The sequence below is a fragment of the Euphorbia lathyris genome, chromosome 9 (genome assembly GCF_963576675.1).
Source record: "Euphorbia lathyris chromosome 9, ddEupLath1.1, whole genome shotgun sequence".
Lineage (NCBI taxonomy): Eukaryota > Viridiplantae > Streptophyta > Magnoliopsida > Malpighiales > Euphorbiaceae > Euphorbia > Euphorbia lathyris.
In genome coordinates, this window is record NC_088918.1 from 38,140,543 (window position 1) to 38,160,934 (window position 20,392).

The 20,392-nt window shown below is 33.0% G+C and overlaps 1 protein-coding gene across 4 annotated transcripts; it reads right to left on the reverse strand.

The window, feature by feature from the left end:
• Positions 1-469: 469 nt before the first annotated feature.
• On the reverse strand, positions 470-13,022 carry LOC136205824 (GPCR-type G protein 1). 4 transcript variants are annotated; one of them, XM_065996623.1, is made up of 15 exons: positions 12,599-13,022; positions 12,155-12,255; positions 9,149-9,256; positions 8,514-8,634; positions 7,418-7,547; positions 6,253-6,331; positions 5,555-5,643; positions 4,751-4,843; positions 4,208-4,234; positions 3,999-4,085; positions 3,716-3,787; positions 3,202-3,332; positions 2,583-2,748; positions 2,139-2,191; positions 470-861 (listed from the first exon to the last, which is right to left on the reverse strand). In XM_065996623.1, exons 1-13 carry the CDS (start codon positions 12,811-12,813, stop codon positions 2,595-2,597), a joined length of 1,407 nt encoding a protein of 468 aa, XP_065852695.1. In that variant the 5' UTR covers positions 12,814-13,022; the 3' UTR covers positions 470-861; positions 2,139-2,191; positions 2,583-2,594. The 4 variants fall into 4 exon arrangements, with proteins under 4 accessions (XP_065852695.1, XP_065852697.1, XP_065852698.1 ...); XM_065996625.1 differs by having other exon boundaries at positions 470-1,009; XM_065996626.1 differs by having other exon boundaries at positions 2,139-2,205.
• Between the last annotated feature and the right edge of the window lie 7,370 nt (positions 13,023-20,392).

Consider the following 20,392-nt stretch of genomic DNA (forward strand, 5'->3'; position numbering starts at 1 on the left):
CTTGTTTTGGAGGCATGATTTTTCTTCGTTTTGTTCTTCGTGGTTGAGAGAATTTCACTTTTTTGAATGAAAAATGAAAAGAAGTACAAAACTTTGGTATAGATTTCATCAAAATTAGGATCAATTTAGCCTCTAAAAGTTCTTTAGTAAAATCAATTTAGTCCAAAATCAAATTAGAATATCAGTTTGGTCTCTCAACTTAACATCTAGAGTCAAATAAGTCCAAAATGACATGTATCCTAATGAAAAAGTAACATATATCAAATAACTATCAATCATTTATAAACACGCATCATTTTAAGTTAAATTTGATCCTAAATGTCGAGTTAAAAAGTCAAATTATACTTCAAATTTATCCTTAATTCATATCTCATCAATCTCCTACATTATAGAGAGATTAGCTTGAGTCATCAACATCGTCATACATCATCATTATTATTATATCAACAATTTTTTAAAAAGATGCACGAAATAAAAACAAACTCTTATATTAATTACAACACGAAACCTGATAAAATTGATACAAAAGAAGTTAACCAATAAATGAATTACGTTGGAAAAAGGATTTTGGATTCCAATTATAAGTGGCAACCGGACAGCCCAACGCAAGGCATCGGATGAAAACAAATCAAAATCATGTTGATATCGCTAGTAACTATCACTAATGAATTAATGGAATAGTGTGTCCTAGTAAACATCATCACTTCAATTACTTAAACTATCATCGCACACAAACTATTCACAAAAATAACATCAATCTCTATATTGTATATTCCTACACTCCTTGTTTGCTCTGCTGTTTGCAGAAAGTCCTTGTCTTCATTCATATTTCTCATTCTATCTTTCGGTTATTTCCTCTATCTGCAATAACCCACAAAATATATAATTTTGGACCACAAAAGAAATTTGAGCAAAATGGAGTGGGGTGTTTTCTGTTTGTGGATAGATGAGATATCGAGAATCAGCTAGGTTGTTCATCTGAACTTTCGATGTTGAAAACCACTGGAACCTAACCAGTAAGTTTAAGAGGGTAAAAATCAACAATCTCACCATACAGATAATTATCAATATGGTGTTGCATTTCAAATATAAAAAATAGCATGATAGTGTATCAATCTAACCAAGTCGTGCAAATTCTGTTGTTGTTGCCTATTATATTCATACTGATTACAATCTAAGTCAACCAAAACAGGATATATTAAAACTCATTTGTTGAATTTATCTTAATTCTATTTATCCATAGAGAGCTAAATCTGCTGCAAGATCAAGCTTGTTCAGTTGATGCAGCCAAATTGGTTTGGGACAAAGAATTCTATACCATAATAATTCTTACATATATATGACCGATAGTTTTAGTTATTTAAAGGCTGTAGGAGTTTAGCTATATTTAAGTTATTAACAAAAATGTGCCCCAACTCACTCTCAAAAAGTATTTTATAAGAGAGAATCACCTAAATTTATTATTGGTATTCGGGTCATTATCTAGTCAATATGAGATATCTCAACACCAACTCCATCTGTGTCCTCTTTTATGGTTAAATTTGGATATCTAAAGTATAAAGGTTGCACTTGACAACTGCAGGTGGCCTTTTGATCCCCCTTTTATGCTTAGATTTGGATATCTGGAGTATAAAGTATGTAGAACTTGACATCTGTAAGTGGCCTTGCAGCTCTTATGCTTAGATTAGTATGTGGTGGCCTAACATTGGACTAGGCAACTTCGATATCAGTTGTTTAAAATTTTAGGGGTCAATCTGTTATTAAGAGAATGGCTTTGGAAGAATGCGGTCTGCATTTCTTCATGGACTTGGGCTATTCCTTGGGACTTTTATTCGGAGTTAAGTTAATGTGCAGAGATCCGAAATGGCAAGCCCTTTTGGTAATGCCCAGTTCTCATTTTCATAGCGAATGCCTTTGTTTTCTTGAAATGAGGGATTTTTCATCATGCCCTATCTTTTGCCTTTCTGTCCTATTTATGCCACTTTTGCTTCCAATATTAATTTTTCTTTAAGCACAACTCCACTCCCTAAAGGTGCCTTATATGCAAGAGAAATGCCTAAGCTTATAAATTCCTACTTGACTCTAAAATATAGCAAGGAAAAAAATCTAGAAAAAATAGAAAGAATATGAAGAAGTACCTCTTTTTGCCTTGGAAGTTGGAAGGGTAATCAGAATCTCACAAGTATGGTCCCTGTTCCACATATGCTATAACATGGTAAATAGTTTGCAGCAACACAACAACCACAGAGGTAAAAGCACATCATGGACCAGTGTAGAAATTTTAGGTATCTCGAAGAAAAGGAACTTTAGGTGATATTTTAACTCGAAGGCTTAGACTAAAAGTATTGCTTTCGGGAATACTAAAAGAATTGCTTTCAAGCATACTAAAAGTATTGGTTAACTAAGTAATACATCAATTGATAACCAGAACAAAACAAATAGATTATAGACTTCACTGTATCCTGTCCACAAATTTCTGTACTATCAAGCTGATTAAAGACAAAGGAACTTGTTGTGTAATAGTTCCGCTTTAGAATACTATAATTGACCGAGGAAACAAGAATTGCATTGACAGAACTTACACAATGAGTATATCAATCGATTGGGTGTTTATCAGACTGTCGTGATGTATAGTGTGCCGAAAGCAAAAGCAAAGAAAGGAAAGCACTTGCTGCAAAGATGGCATCGAACCACCGGTGATAAAAGTCGAACTGAATATCTCCACCCAACACATCTGTTATGATCATCCTGTCAAGAAATACCATCTCAGATAAAATGAAGAATACTTCGCGAGCTGTATAATAGTGTGGAAATCAGATCCTAACCCTTTGTATGATGCAATGAACAATTAACAAACAGTAACGTTGTCCTATTTGTCAATCCTAGTGTTCTGGTGTGTTGATCTGTATGACTAAGAGAGGAATCTCCTCTTTATTCAAATAGTCTTGTGAATTTTGTCTTAGAAACCATATAGCTGCTGTTATCAAACCAGAAATAGAAAAAAGGGAAATGGGCCTTCAGAAGCAATTGCTAGAAACTACATTTGCAACTAGGTAGCCAAATGAAAACTATATTTTCATATACAAATCCTACTGGGCTTAAAGTGCTCATTATAAACTGTAAACCTAATTAAACATGTACAAGTCTAGAATCAGAAATTTAAAAACGAAAAATGATTTAGTCATGAATAGTTTATCATACCTGTATTCATTTGCTAAACTTTTCCTTATCAAAAGAATGGAAGAGAGGAAGTACATTCCCATAATCTCGGATAGAAAAAGTACAACATTACTTGAAGATCCACTTCCTACTCTAGAAACTGCAAAGAAAAACTACCACAGCGAAACACATGCAAGTCAATTATTAATATAAATAGGTTCAATTTAGTCTATCCAGGAACAGATCTTAGAGCAAGTGACCAAGTTAAAATGGAGACAACGAGAGGTGCATGCATATAGAATAGTTAAACTGAACTAATTGGGACTAATGCTGACTTAAATCCAATCATACAGCAAACCTTTTTTTTATCACAAACTCAGCAAGCGGTTAGTCTTAAGTTCTTTTAGAGATTTCTAACTTGTCCAGTTTGATAAACAAGGCTCATAACTATTACAGTTCGAGTTCTTATATAAAATAAGCATGACAAACAACAGAGAGCAATGATCATAACTCCCCAGCAAATAAATTGAGCAAACTAATAAGAAGCCACAATTACCTTCATTAGATTTGTTAAGAACCCCCGAACTGAAATAACGACCAACACTCCAATGAATAACAATGAAATGTACTGTACAACAAAAGCAAATGTAAGACAATGACCTTGGCTAAGAAATATTCCTTACAACATTAAGGAATACGAAAAACAAAGACCCAAAGAACTCCAATTGGTATTGGATTTCAGAATATTTTCTCCCAAAATACAAGTAAACATTATCCATCTTTCTTGCAAGAAAACTTCACAAAATTTGAGGTCTAAATTAAAATTTTATCTAACTGACCTGTGACAGTAATGCAGCATCTATTCCTATGTCAAAGAACCGGAAGAATATGCTAATAGTCATTGTCACAGGATCTACTGAGCCAGCCTGGAAAACAGCATTATCTCAAAAACGGAAACAAATGACAGCACAAATGATTCAAGGATCTGAAACGGTAAGAAACACAAAATCAGGCATATCACAAGGAATCACTGAGGGACAGAAATTACCTGCTTGAAAATAATGCTTTGTAAAGACTGCATAAACAAGCACACAATTAATCACTTCTTGCTCACTTAAAATTCAAAAGAAATCAAAGCACCAGTGTAAAAAAACTAAAGTAATTTGCATTACGCCATTGCCTTAGCAAAATGGTCTGCAAGCAATAACTAGATTGTATTTTGATTCAACAAAAAGGCAGGAATTTAGATTCTCTAAGTAGATGGCAAGGGAAAACCAGAAGGAACACAAAAATTTACCAACGAATCAGACCTTTTTCTGTCTGGGAAAGATGTTGAGAGGTAAACGAAAAAAACATTGCAGTTGCAAAAGGGGTAATCCAGTAAAGTTTTCTCATTCCATGAAAAACAATCACTCAAATAATATTACCATGCAATGACAATGTATTGTGAAGAATTTTATTTCAGAATATTTTGAACTCTCATCAATCCCAGTGAGAACCATACCTTAATATATCATGCAATGACTATGTATTGTGAAAGAATTTTATTTAAGAATATTTTGAACAATCATCAAGCCAGTGAGAACCATACCTTAACCATTTTGTACACACAATAGATAGAACATGCATAGCCGAGTAGATTCTGCATGTGCCCCCTCCAGGTTCGAGAAAAAGCAGCTGCCTCCTGCAAGTAAGAACAAAACTGAGAGCTGGTTAACAAGAATCAAAACTAACATCAGTGCAGCACTAAACACATACAGACACACTATTATCATTTTAGCATGAAATGAATAATGCACAGAAAAATACATGTACTTAACAAGTGCAAGAAGTCAAAAGAAATGGACTAGAAAAAATACACTGCCACAAGGAGCATTATTAGTATGACCCTAATATCTTATTCAACAGACTGAAAAGAGATATTATTCAAATGACTTTAGAAGAACTAAGATTTACTGGACGTTCAGTGGAACTCTATACTAGCGAATCATATTCTTAACACAGAAAGTATCACATGATACTCAATGAAAAGGAAATGGACAGAGACAGAGATGCACAATTCAACCATAAAACTGAACCAACTCCCCCCTCTAGATAGGAAACGCAGATTGTCAAACATGGAGCAGAAGAATAAAATTTTCCCATTCCAAGGAGGGTAGCATGTTTCATAATTTCAATCACTCAGACTCGTATCGCTGACATGTATTACAATGAATTCAAGATACTTAAGATCACAGCATTTATGCATTATTATCAAAAGTCTTAATTATTCCACACATGCAAATTAAGTCTGCAACAAGCCTTCAAAATATTGAATAATATACTTCCTTTTTTGCACCCTAGCTCTTGAAGGTAATGGAAATAGAGTTAATAAATAGCAACAGTATTATGCTACCTTAGCTTGGCGAAGCTCATATATTTCCAAGAAAAGCTGCTTTGAAAGCTCTTCTAAAGCTTGCACCTCACCTTCCATGTTTTTTATATCTGCAGAAGAGAAAGGGAAGATATCAAAGAACCAAAGAAAGACAACAGGAACCTGTAACAGATGCACGACAAAAAAGAAACCACATGTAATGTTGAGTAATATCAAGTGATGCAGCACTAAATGACAAAATTACATGTTAAAAATAATGCATAAATCAAAACAATGTTAAAATTTATTCAGCAAGCTTGAAGATGAAGGCTAATATATAACTCAGATGCCTTTGCACATTAAAAAATGATTAAATACGTGAACATGTTGAAACACCCTGTTAATGGGAAAACAGATATGGGGTAGAATCAAAACACTGTTAAAATTTATTTAACAAGCTTGAGAATGAAGCCTAATATGTAACTCAGATGCCTTCGCACATAAACTTTTTTAGATTAAATACGTATACATGTTGAAACACCCTGTTAATGGAAAACCACATATGGGGTAGAATTTTTGAAACAAAAGAAGACCCAGAAATGGCAACAATATTTATTCACATAGCACCAAAAGTTAACAGCAAAATAAATTGGGAAGAAAAAGGGTATGACGAACTATCAAATTCAAAAACAAAATTGTAAAAAACATATATTTGCCAAAGTAAAGGTAATAATAGTGACCTTGCTCTTTTTGATCATCTTGAACTGTTCGTACCACTGTTCCAACTATCCGCTTAAAGAATGATCTAGCGTTTAAATTCTGCATTGCACACTCTTGAGTTAGTAGTATCTATGAATTGAGATTCACTACACTAATCATAGATAGCAACCCCGAAATGTTCAGTGGATGAAAAGTTTTGAGAAGATAAGTTGAATTTACATCTTAAACCTAAATATGCATTCAATTGAACCATGTTAATGTTTCTACAGATGCAGAAGAATCCTATCCTATAAATTAATACCAGGAAACAGTAACAAAAATTAACATCTTTGTAAAGGATTAATGGTTCTTAGATTATTCAAAGACATTTTTGAAAATCAGGACTGAGATCTCAGGATTTTTATGAGATAATGCATCTTTATGTTTCCCATAAAGTAAATCATTGTTGAATTGAATCGCTGGTGGTTTTATTTTCTTGTTCAACTTTTGGCATTAGATGGAAAAATGTTAATATTATAAAAAATAATAATTCTGATGCTGGGAATGATGGAGATACAGGAAAAAGGAGAAAACTTAGAATAAAGATGAATGGATTCATAGGAGGATGGAGGGAACCACCCTTTGAGGAGAAGTCCAGAAAGGGTTGACAGAATCAGACATTATGCATATCTAAGGAAGCACTAACGTGAAAGAAGGGGAGGATTCAAGTAGTAGGAGTGATAGATCATAAGAAGCATCATGTTCGCCTTCAATAAAGCAAAGAAGAAGAAGCTTCATGTAACAGAGAGAAAAAAATCAGCTAGTTTAAGCATTAAAAAGCAATTATCGTGCCAATAGACTTGCTATCTCTAATGCAAAGCCTCCACAAAAAGGAACTTTCAGTTTATAGATTATACTTCTCTGACCCACTTCTGTCGTAAAAGTATATATGTGATAGATATCACATATGTACATCAGGAGCACAATTCCATGCATTGTGGTAAATACTGCTTTTGACAATTGCCCGACATTAAATAGAGTAAATCAAATTCACAGACTAAAAAGATGCAGCAAAAACCAAAGATTTCAAAGAAAAGCATAGACAAGTTGAATGAAAATGTGAAGAGTTTGCCATCAAATATTGCAAATCAAAGATGCAGCAACAGCACAAGAGTAAAAATAAGTGAAGATAGTAAGATAAGAAACCTCCTCTGATCCCTGTTTCCGTTCCATCTCCTTTTGAGAAAGAATAATTTTCTTTTTCTTGGAAATACAAGTTTCAATTGATTGCATTAATTGTCTTTCTAAAGCCTTGATCTCCGATTCCTCAATTTCTCTGCCATGCAAAAAATATGAATTTGCAAGAAGTTAGTAATCACTTTATCCTACCAGCAACAAATCAGAGGGCAAGCATCTACCTTTGCTCATCTAAAACCATAAAAATTTAGTCAATACCACAGTAGTAGTAAAAATCATGATATGCATGAAAAAAAAAATCTTATGTGATCTTGCCACAAGCAGAAAGGAGTAGCCTTAAAATACCCAAGTCTTTGGTGGGACTAGGGAGGTGAGGGTGAGGAGCAAACACTTGAAACTAAAAGCCTTATTTTTTTACATGCTAATACACAGGGTGGTAAATTTAAGAAAATTCAGTACCATATTAGTGAAAGGAATTTGCATAATTAATTTCTGCTCATTGGCTTTTACCATTTTTCACTTCTGTAATTCACTGGCAATCAACGTCCAATAATCAATGCCTATTTTTGCTTCATAATGATATTACTTAATTCTCTTATTTTCTAATCAAGAACCTCTACCAGCTCCCCATATATTTTCAGCAAAGGAAGATATCATTTTTTTTCATGATCAATCTTTACATATGATTTTTGGCTGATCATAGGTCAAAATGTTTCTTGAACCCCCAGGTTTCCTTTATCAGCTTTCCATCCCACAGCATTTTAAACTTTCATCATGTTACTCAAAATTGGAGCTTGCCGTGCACATGTGCAAGGGTGTGTGTATGGAGTGGAAACCCATCCCTATAGATCACTCCACTACTCAACCATCGTCAAACTGTGATATACTCAAGTTAAAAATTCCCAAGTTATAGCCATTATTTCATCCCCTCATGAATTACTACTAAAATATATTAAAACGACTCCTTCAAAGTCAACCATTGAGCTAAGGAGTGAATGAAAAGAAATGCCAAAATACATACAATCAAATTAAAAAAGAAAAAACAACAGGATAGGGGAAAAAAAGGCAGTCTCATAGAATGACAACAATAATCAATAGTACATACCTAATAAAGAGAGATAAATAACTGTATGGCAAATTTACAGCTCCAAATCCTGACAACACAGCCATGACAGTAACACCGATCACTCCAATTCTACTGACCAGCTGAGGCATGGTGAAGAAACCTATAATGGAAAATTGGAAGTAGATAAACAATACGAAGTCACTATGGAATTCTTAAGAGGCCAAAATAATGATCATGAAAGGTTTGCATAAACAATAAATCAATTATAGAAGGAAACCGCCTAACATACACGGCATGTATAAGTACACTGCTTATATGCATTATGAAGAAAATTGTTCAAAATTCATATTGGACTATACAGCATATAAAGATGGGAAATAAAGAGCTAATATTTGACTGACCAATAAATCAAATCGTATTTAAATATTTAACATAGCAGCCACAAGGCAAACCAATGCTAACAATGACTAGGTGTTCCATATATAAATACGCTCAACCTTGTCCTGATATATAGGCTACAAGGATTTGGTTATGTAAATAGAACTAGAAGAGTTCATCCTCCCATCAAAATTTATAAACCACCAAAATAGAATTAGATAATTTAGTTTCTGATCTGTAAAAATAAAACAACCTGTATTGAGAACCAGCTATGAACACATGGAAAAAGTACAAACCTTTATCAGGTGAAGGCATAGGGAAGTGGATGCCCATGCGCCAAAAAGCATAAAGAAATGCCGACAAGAATAAGATGGCTCCAAGTGCAGCCCGTTCCTTCCTTACACCTGATGAGAAGCCCAATTTGTGTAAATTAGACAAGGACAGTTAAACAATAACCCAATAACTTCTCAATCATGATAAAACGACTGGTGAAATTACTTACTCATACTAGTAAAACAGCAAGTATATGCAAATAATAGTTACTCATCTAAAGGAGAGAAACATCTCCCATGCATCAACACAAAGATATCCCTACTGAATGACAATGAAACTGCAAGCCAAATGACAACAGGTTTTAACATAACTTGCTGTTCATTAGAATTGAAAAGGTAAAAAATAAACCAAACATATTGCAGATGTAAAAGAGAAGATAGATGAACTATTCAGTTATAGAAGATTTTTCTGAATTTCGGAAGTAATTCAAAAGTAACTGACATATACAGAAGCCGAGTACCCAATGGCAGAATGTTTCTGGACTGTGATTTAGACACATACACTAAAAACACTCATCATGTAAATAGAATTAACAGGAATATTTACTATTTCTCAAATTATGGTCATACTTGGGGGTTCCCTTGATCTCTACTAGGTTTACTAAAGCTGATTACGGTCCTCTGATAACTAAAATCACAGCTAAAATCGACTCCTGGGAGGTTAAATTACTTTCCTAAGCAGGGAGGGTTCAATTAGTCAATTTTGCGATTCAAAGTATGCATGTGCATTGGACATCCATCTTTATTCTGCCTGCTTCAGTTGTTCAGGAAATTGACAGAAAATATAGATGCTTTTTGTTGACACGGGAGCAACGGGCTCAAAAGTGCTGTTGTGGCTTGGGAAAATGTTTCTAAACCTAAGAATGAAGACGGTTTGGGAGTGAAAGAGCTTAGTGTTTGGAATAAGGCTGCTATAGGAATATGGGAAAATTACAGTCATGACCACTTAACTTTGCCCTTACTAACATGATGGCCACTCAACTTTGACGTTTACTACCATAAAAGTCCCTTATGAAAGTAAACAACCTCAAAATGATTGTTGACGGCCTCAAAATAGAAAATTCCAAGAACTAAAGTTGTTTAGAACCACAATTCACATGGAACCACGTTTTCGATTTTTCAAATCACCATTTTCGGAGATTTCGCTCTCTAAACAACCACTTTCTATCCCTTATCCAAAAAACACCTAAATGGCTTCAAAACCCAAAAATTCAAGAATTAAAGTTTCTCAGAATATCATTTCCATCAGCTTTACAATGGAGGGTTGCCTGCTATTGGAGTGGTCAAAGGTCAACAGACTTTTATGTTAGTAAATCGAAAAGTTGAGTGATTTTTATGTCCGGTTTTGAAGTTGAGTGACCATCACCTTAGTAAGGGCAAAGTTGAGTGGCTATAGGTTTAATTAACCCATAGGAAAATATATATATAGGACATTCTTTGTCAGAAACAAACTCTTTGGGCTTCTTGGGTTATTTTTAATAAGCTTAAGAAGTTGAGTTTTTAGGGCATTACAAAACCTCTGGAGGCCAGTTGTTGGAGTTGGAGGAACATATTGAAGATAAGAGATGATTTCAGTGAGAGTTTTATGATGCGGATCAGTTTCGGGACGAGTTAGTTTTGATTGTAAACTAACAAAGAAGTTCTTCTCTAGCTAAACTAGAAGGAGTTAATCCCAGGTTTTACGGACTAAAACCATAGGAAATAGACATTCCCCATTGTTGAAGGTTAGAAAACCTTAACAAAAGCTTCAATTAAGAAGATGATAATTTGTATTGATAAAAGTTGTATTTCCTTACAAAGAGTGAGGCTTATATAGCTCTCTCAAATACAAAGACAAAGACTAAAATACCTAGCTAGGGTTACAAATAATAGAGAGTGAGAGGGGTAGAATAGGAAGGGAATGCCAAAATGGCATTTAGGGAATTAGAACAAAAAGGACAAACAATAAGGTTAAAATGGCATAATTGTAATTAAGAGATGTAAGTAATTGTGGCAGTCTTGGTCCCCTTGTCCCCTAGCCTTGTGTGTCTTCTTCTTGGGCTGAAAAGCTGATTCGTCGTCGCTAAAAATCAGCATTCCGTCGTTGAAAGTGAATTTGCTGTCGCAGAAAAGAAACGTTTTGTTGCCAGAGATGGAGCCACTCGCCCAGCTCCTAACTTAGAAGCTTTGGGCAGGAGCAGCCCCACACGGCGTGTGGGACATGTCACACGCCGTGTGGGGGCAAATCTGGCCCATTTTGGCCATTTGCCCCACGCGCCCGATCTCGCCTCGTGTCTCGCCCGATTCGACGATTCCTTTTGCCGCGACTCGAACCCTTGAGGAAATGCTCCGCATCATTTTGTTTACAAGTTAGGTGATGGGAAAAAGTTTTCATTTTGGTCTGACCCTTGGGTGAGGGGTATAGTTAGGTTGGGTTATTCACTGAGGTGGATATTAGAGAAACTGATGCAGCAACTGCTGACTTTTGGAGGTACATGCGGCAAAATTACACACGACCCCATTGCGTATGTGGTTTGGAAGTCGAGAAACGTCTTGTTTTTCAAGGTAAAGATGTGAGTGTACAGGAAATGGTGATGGAAATTTCAGGGTGTATTAAGGATAGCTTGGAATCTTTCTCCTTCTCTTCAAATTTGCTTAATGTCTGATTGATGTTGGAAAACTGCTTCAACTTATACTAGATTGATCAGCTATAGAAGCTATTTCTCTTGTAATATTAAGAATGCAGAAATAAGAGTGAACAGAGACAAGCAAGGGGAATACTATCATGTGTGCTCAGTAAGAGAGTTCCCTTGAAGTTGATATACATGTGATAAAGAATGCATATAAAATAACATTCACTAGAGCAAAGACTGCACCGCCCAATAATGAATTTTTGTAAGAGGGAATAATGAAAGACATAAAAAATAATTGAACTGAACTTGCAAAAATAACATTCAAATAAATGAGAACATGAAAATTAAATCAACATACCGTTGCTACAAAGCATTAGGTAGCAATGATAATAAGGCAACATGAACACCAACAAGGATATCAAACAAAACAGATCCAACTTCCAATTTATCCATCTTGACCTACAGTAAGAAAATAAAGCAACAAAATTAACTATCTGAGATCAGTAAATCAACTCTACCGTACAGCATTTTCTTCAGAATGTCCATTGAGTATAACCATTTAAAAAAAAAATCTTCTACTCTTTTGAGTCCAATTTTTTTCTTTCTTTTCCTAGAAAACAAACAGAACTTCTGTAAGTACCACCTTGTTTTCACTCATTTCAATAACAAACAGAAGAGTTGCTTTAGCTCCAGAAACTAGCTTTACAGCTCTGATTTCCCCTAATTCTATCTACATGTATCTTGATTATCCATTGCCTAAGCAAACAAAGAGCGCTCAATTTATAAAGAAATAGTTACTTACTCTTTAGAGAGAAGAGGAATAATCTCGAAAAGGACTAGCTGTAGGAGATTGCAAGAGAAAGCAAAGACGACGCTGAATATGATCTGCACTAGTACTCTCTTTTCTTCATACTCTTTGTATAATCTCCTGTTCAAGAACCACAGCCCAGCCCAACCTAAGAGACAAAGCGACCCGACCATCACCACCCCCTCGTAAATAGCCATTCCCCACCCCATCTCCCTTGCTGTAGTTTCTCTTTTATCTGTGCTTATCAGTCAGTTAACTGTTAGTGTTTTGGATCTAAAATCTGCAGTTATTCAGTGAATATGTAGTGCACTGCAGAGAAACACGCTTCTATATTTCGGGCATGTCTCTCCCTGATCTACCTAATCTGGGTATGGAACGAAAACTGGCTGAAATGAAACGAGACGGCTGCTTCGATTGATTTATGGGTAAATTACATTCATGGCCTCTCACTTTGTATTACATTCTTTATAGCCTCTAAACTTCAAAATACGGCTATAAAAATGGGTTAAATGCACCGTTGGTCACTGAACTTATATGTTTGTCTCAAAATAGTCACTCAACTTCAAATTGTTTCAATAAAATCACTCAACTTTGAGTTTTGTCTCAATTAGGTTAATCCGACGATTTTAGTGATTAAAATGGATCGGAACTATGACATGAGTGACACATCAGCATGAGTCAACTTAGATATGTAGTCAAAACGACATATGACATTCATTTATGCGCTATTTGACAGCCACGTGCTGGTTATTTTTATGGAAAAAAAAAATTAGTTTTGTTCATAAAAATAACCAACATGTGGCTGTCATGTATCATTTCGGTTAGACATTTAAGTTAAATCACGCTCACATGTCATCCATGATATCATTTAGATCCATTTTAACCATTGAAATCACCGAAGTGACCTAATTGAGATAAAACCTAAAATTGAGTGATTTTATTGAAATAAATTAAAGTTAAGTGACTATTTTGAGACAATCATATAAATTCACACACCAGTGCATTTAACTCCTGTAAAATTCATAAACTTTAATATAAAAGCCTTATAAAGTTGACAACTATAAAATTAAAAAGTTTTATTTAGAACTGTAACTTCCACAAACCACGGTTTTTTTATGTTTTGAATCATCTTTTTTGAAGTTTTCTATCTCTAAACAATCAGTTTATCTCTTCTAACCGAGCAACACATATAATATTTCAAAACCAAAAAGTTCAAAAATTAAAGTTGCTTATAATATTATTTCTGTCATTTTTACAAAGGAGGGTTGCCTATTGTTGCAGTAATTGATTAAGAGACTTTTATTTTATGTTAGTAAAACAGTAGATTTCAAAACCTTTTATATCCGGTTTTCATGTTTAAAGGGGTCTAAAGAAAGTAAGGATATTTCCCATTAATATACACACAGTACTATTAAATTTAGGGTTAGACTATGCTTACTTTGTTTTTGACAAAGTAAACATTACTTTGTTTTTTCCACCATTGGATGGTGATGAACTTTGACAAAATAAACTCATCTAATGGTAGAAAAAAGGCCTAATGCATACCCAGCCCCCTAAAGTTGTCCGTTTTGTTCATTTAACCCCCTCAACTTAGAGACAACCCTTTAACCCCCTAAACTCCAAAAAAAAAATGCTACTTTTAACCCCATATTTTAGACTGCCGAGATATAATGTTGTCCGTGTGTGTCACGCGCGTGACACGTGTGTATCCCGCATTACCCAGCCCTCTAAAGTTGTCCGTTTTGTTCATTTAACCCCCTCACCTTACGGGACAACCCTTTTGTTGGAAAATTTTGAATAAAATTATTTGTTAATTTTAATACCAACAAACATCTCCTTTCATGAACAGTCGTGTCCTTCGTGAACAGTCGTGTTCGTACGTAAACAGTCGTGTCTGTCCGTGTACAGTCGTGTTTGTTCGTGAAATGACATATTCTATTTATATAGAATGGATTGTCAAAATTCACAAGCAGCTAAAAGCTGTTGTTGAAGTTTTTCCAAAACACTCTTTGTCTGTTCACATTCTTCTTGTTTTCCTACTCCGGTGATAACTAGGCTACACACGGTTTGAGTTCGCTTGCGTAATCTGTTGTATCCTGGGAGACGATCGTCAATAGCGACGACATCTGTCTTAAGGAAACTGCTAATACAGGCCTCAGATTTGTCTAACTCCTCTCTTTTAATTTTCAGTTTTATTGTTCATATATTTTTCTGTGTTCGTTTTGTTTTTTGGTTAATCACATCTAACATTTTTAAGACAGACGTAATCGTTTGTCTAACATTTTAACCCCCTAAACTTCAAAAAAACGCTACTTTTAACCCCATATGGGAAAGTCCTTAATATTAAGGACTTTCCCATATGGGGTTAAAAGTAGCGTTTTTTTGGAGTTTAGGGGGTTAAAGGGTTGTCCCGTGAGGTGGGGGGTTAAATGAACAAAATGGACAACTTTAGGGGGCTGGGTATGTATTTTTTTTACCGTTGGAGGCAAGAACAAAATCCTCCTACGCGCCTCCTGTGTTTGAGACACAAACGTTGACTAGGTCAATGCCACGTCGGACGATATGGGGTTAAAAGTAGCGTTTTTTTGGAGTTTAGGGGGTTAAAGGGTTGTCCCGTAAGGTGAGGGGGTTAAATGAACAAAACGGACAACTTTAGGGGGCTGGGTATGCATTAGGCCTAGAAAAAACAAAGTAAAACTTACTTTATCAAGAACAAAGTAAGCATAAAAGGCATCTAGTATGCCATTTTCTAGGTGAATTAAACTCATGGTGCTTGTTAATACGGGGAGTCGAGATATAGGATAGAAACCTATAAAGAAGGATTTATAAAAATTTCTATTCAAAATAAATACCTTAGAAAGTCATGTCGAGGGCCGGCTATAGGGGCAGGCCGTATAGGCGGCCGCCTAGAGCCTCCGATTTACGGAGACTTCTGATCAGAATTTGTTTCGAATTTGATAATTATTAAGATTGTTGTCGTTAAAAGTATGTAGACTTGGATTTATAACAAAATATAGTGCTAGGCTACATAGTAAAGATATAGTGAAGTTGTTTGCTAGGGTGGAAGTTTAATCCCTGAATTTGTATGTTTTGATTCTCATTTTTTTTATTCCTCATTTCCTTCGTAATAAGAAAAATATGTTTATTATTATTATTATATAAATTTCTTTTCTCTTTATTTTTATTATATGATTGTTTTTATTTTTATTATATGATTGTTTTTTTATAATTTTAATTTTTTTTCTTAAACCAGTTAATATATATTCAATCTAAAATGACTAATATATTATATATTGATTTACTTGTTACAATATATTTTAGGTTCACTAATTTAGTAGTCAATTACACAACAACATGTATCGAGATGTTAAGTTTTTGCCCTGAAGCAGAGCAAAAGCAATTGAGAATATCCATAATCACACCAATTTACTCCTCACTCCCTTCGACAAAAATAATCACATCATCCGTAACAAGTGCGTCACAGGGGGGAAAAACTTGTTAATGGACACACGATGGAAACTCCCAATAGCCACAGCCTCATGTATAAGGTGAGTCAACCTCTCCATAGCAATAACGAACAAGAAATGGCTCATAGGGTCACCCTGACGAATGCCCCGGGAAGGAACAAAATCATCCGATATATCCCCATTGATCATAACTTGAAACACTGAAGAAGTAATACATACCTCAATTAACATCCACCAATCCTCCGGGATCCCAGCAAGCTTCAGACTCTCAAGAAGAAAACTCCAGTTAAGCCGATCATATGCTTCTCCATATCAAGTTTTAAAGTCACAATACCACGCTTCCCCATTTTAACTTTCATCGAATGAACCATTTCCTGCACAATAACGATATTATCCATCATCTGTCTACCAGGCACAAAGCTACCTTGATTCTTGCTGATAATATCAGGGAGAATACAACGGAGTCTATTAGCCACAATTTTAGTGATCGTCTTATAAAGAACATTGCACAGACTAATCAGCCTCATTTGTAAGAAAGAAGAAGGATTCTCCACTTTAGGTATCAGAACAAGGAGGGTTTGATTAACCGGCTTAATATCCTCAGAACCTCTAAACACCCCCTCGACAAAATTGCAAACCCCATCCTTCACTGTTCCCCAATGTTTATGATAAAAGCCAGCCGGAAGCCCATCAATGCCCGGGTATTGATGGGCTTCCGGCTGGCTTTTATCATAAACATTGGTTTTTTAAAATAAATATGATCGCTTTATATCAAAACAAAGTAACCGTATTTTCACGGAAAAAAAGCAACTGTATAATTCACCTATATATGTGTGTATATTTGAGTCGATTAACCGATTATTAGATTTTGAATAAAACCGAAACCATTAACTTTTATTTTAGAAAATTAACTATTTATTTAAAAATTTAAAAATTTAAAAATTTAAAAATTATATACTAATCTATTGGTTTTTTTTATAAAAACATATACTTAATATACATATTATAATAGTTAGTCTATCTATTTTTAAAAATATACTATAAAGTTTTTTTATAGGAATATACTATAAAGTCTTTAAGTTTTGACAAAATTAATTAATTGGTCCTTCCATCCATGAATTTTATATAAATGATAAGTTTATCTTTCTACCATTAATTAATTTGTATAAATATTTTTTAATTAAGTTTTATATATTTTTATTAATTTAAGTATGAAAAGTAATATTAGTAATAATATTATAATATTATTTAATGTATTTTAATTAAAACTAGTATTGTGCCCGCACGTTGCGAGGGTGGCTAAATTTTTTGTACAGTAAATAATTTTTTAATTTTATATCATTTACATATATAATGATATTAATATTGTTTTTAAAATAATTTAAATTTATAAAGATACCTTTATAATTGTTTGATAATAGTGTTTAAAAGTCGTTGAAGTTGTAATCTATTGTCCATATTGACATGTTTGCAATGTCATTTTCCATTTTTACGTAATGTTTTTTCTAAAAAATCTTGCAATTCTTAAATATTTAATCTACTTTCTTTTAATAACTTTTTAATGTCACAATTATCTATTTTAAATATCATTTTCTCCAAATCCTCATTGTTGTCTTCATTGGGTATGATTCGAATTGATTCTTTTGTTCTGACATTCCTATAAATAATAAAAAAAAAACACTTTAGTTAATTGGTTAATGACAAAATCATTAATATACAAAATAATTTTACTTGTTCATAATTTCTTCGATTTTGGGAATGTTGAAATTCAAATATATTTTGGTTGATGTAGTCGAAGATGGTGTATATTGACCTACAATTAAAAAATATTTTATTTATTACATACATAAATATATTTGTATCTATTTAGTAATTATGCTTATCCAAATACTTCTTCACGATAATTGATGTTAAAGTAATAACCAATGGTTGATCTTTTGTAGAAATTGACATTCCATCAAAATTTATGGCTACTTTCCCTCCACAATGTGACTCTAATCATTTTCCCTCTATAAGTAATTTGCTTCGAAATTTATCAATTTGAGCTTTACGGATACTTCCATGAATGATGCTACCCTTTTGCAACAAAAAATTATATAAATGGATTTTCAGTTTTAATGAATATATAAAAATATTACATAAATACTTATTCATCTAGCAATATCATATCCAAACTCATTATGGAATTGTTATCTTTTGTGATAAGTGCTTCCCATGACCTAATAACTCTGACTCTTATTCTCCACGTGTCTTTTTCGACAGAGAGGTAATTAATTTGGTTGAAACAACCCTTCATTTGCAACATTGCCATACTGCATGAAAATAAATTCATTAAAAAACAATTCATAAAAAAAAGATCATATAACTCTAACAAAATTCATCATAGTTGTACCTGAAGATTTAAGTTTGTGGAGATGTAAATTTGTGAAGAAAAAAATCACAAACTCCTTACATTATATAGTACAATAAATTGTAACAGTTGATGTAATAATAATACTTATTAAATACAATTAATTAATACAAAATATCTTCACTTACCCTAATTATTATATGATTAAATTTATTATTATTTTTTAATTCATTCAACTCACTTGAATGAATTAAAATCATCAAGTCCCACCCATTCAAGTTACTTGACTTTTCATTTATCATAACTCATTCGAAAATCATCAAGTTAATTATATTATTTTATTAAATATAAAATTTTAATTAATTAAAATCCTTTTTAATGTTGATTTTTAAATATTTGACAACTCATAAAATAAGCATCTAAAACACTTCTCTCATTTTCTCTTTGCTTCCACTATTATATATAGTATAGATATGTAAGCAAATTTATAACAATATAATATTTTAATTTGAATAATAGTTAATCCATTTTTCATATGATACTTTTTTTGATGCAGTATTTCTAATTTGTATACCATTAATATATATATAATCAATAATATATTAAAATTATTTTAATAAATAATTATAAACAAAATAAGAAATTTATCTATTTATCATAAATTAGTTTAATATTTCATAATGTTCAATAATATATTAAAAATAAATAATATAATATTTAACTATTTATATTAAATGAATTAATATTGATTTTAGTGGTTAATGACCTCAAGTCATTTAAATTTGAGATCTAAAGTTCGAGCTCTAGTGTACGTATAAAATTTTAATTGAAAAATGATCCATCTAAAAACTTTTTAACAAAATTTGAACCAAACAATCAGATAAATTATAAAAAAATATTTTCATACTAAAATACTATTATTAAAATTAATTAGTAATGATTTTATAAATTTTAATTTTACATGATTAGGTTACAAATGACTATTTAGCTTAGGTTTCGTTTTAATCCATTAATAATTAATAAATTAGAAATTTGATGGTGCATATATAAAAAATGTCATATAAAATAGATATTATAATATATTTAAATTAAAATAGTAAATTATTATAAAATTGATTATTTATTTTTAATTAAAAATATACTAAATAATAATATAATTGTATTATTATTGTATTAATATAATAAATAAAACTATATAAAACTTGATTTTTAATTAAGCATATATGAATATTAATTGCGTCATTTTATATAAAAGGGACTAAGGACCCGTTTGTTTTATCTACTGTTTGTTATTGCTGTTTACTGTTATGGTTTGCTGTTGGAAAAAGCTGTTTTTCCAAAAAGCAGAGATTCTCTGTTTTTGTAAAAGACTGTTTTTCAGATGTAAAAGACAAACAGGAGGTCACTAACCAATCACTTAATGCTGCTTTTCAACTTGGAAATGCAAATAGGAGGAGGAGTCTAACCAAACACCTAAAACTCTGCCTTTTAAAATGAAAAGACAAACAGGAAGTGAAAAGTAGGTAAACAAATACCCCCTAGTTAGTCTTGTCAAGTCAAAGACGTTATAACGTGTTTCTAAAAACAGATAGACTAACTAGTGTAATACGCACAAATTGAGAGACTAATGAATTATTTATTCAAAAATCCCTCCCTTATATTAAGTCAATTTTTAAATTTAAAAAATAAAAAGACATTTTTGTATGGAAAAGAGAGAACATAAATGGGAGAAGAAGAGGAAGGAAATAGAGGGAGGGAAGAGAGACATGGGGTTGCGGGGGAGACACAGCTGTATGACGTGGACACTAGCACCCAATTACGCTATATGTACGGTTTGAACCCACTCAAACCACGTGACACCCCCTCCCTCTAGCTGTCTTTCGAGCCCCACTTCTTCTTGACGTCACTCTCACATTTCCCTATGCTCACGCTCGCCGACATTCATCTTTCTTTTTCTTTTTTCTCTTTTCC

What these genes read in the sequence shown, in the direction of transcription:
- LOC136205824 (XM_065996623.1), bottom strand. Translation starts at nt 12,813, where the DNA reads ATGGGGTGGGGAATGGCTATTTACGAGGGGGTGGTGATGGTCGGGTCG. An exon ending in GGAAACAGGGATCAGAGGAG is followed by an intron (nt 6,332 to 7,417) that starts GTTTCTTATCTT and finishes TGTGCAATGCAG; the next exon opens with AATTTAAACGCTAGATCATT. An exon ending in AGATGATCAAAAAGAGCAAG is followed by an intron (nt 5,644 to 6,252) that starts GTCACTATTATT and finishes TCTCTTCTGCAG; the next exon opens with ATATAAAAAACATGGAAGGT.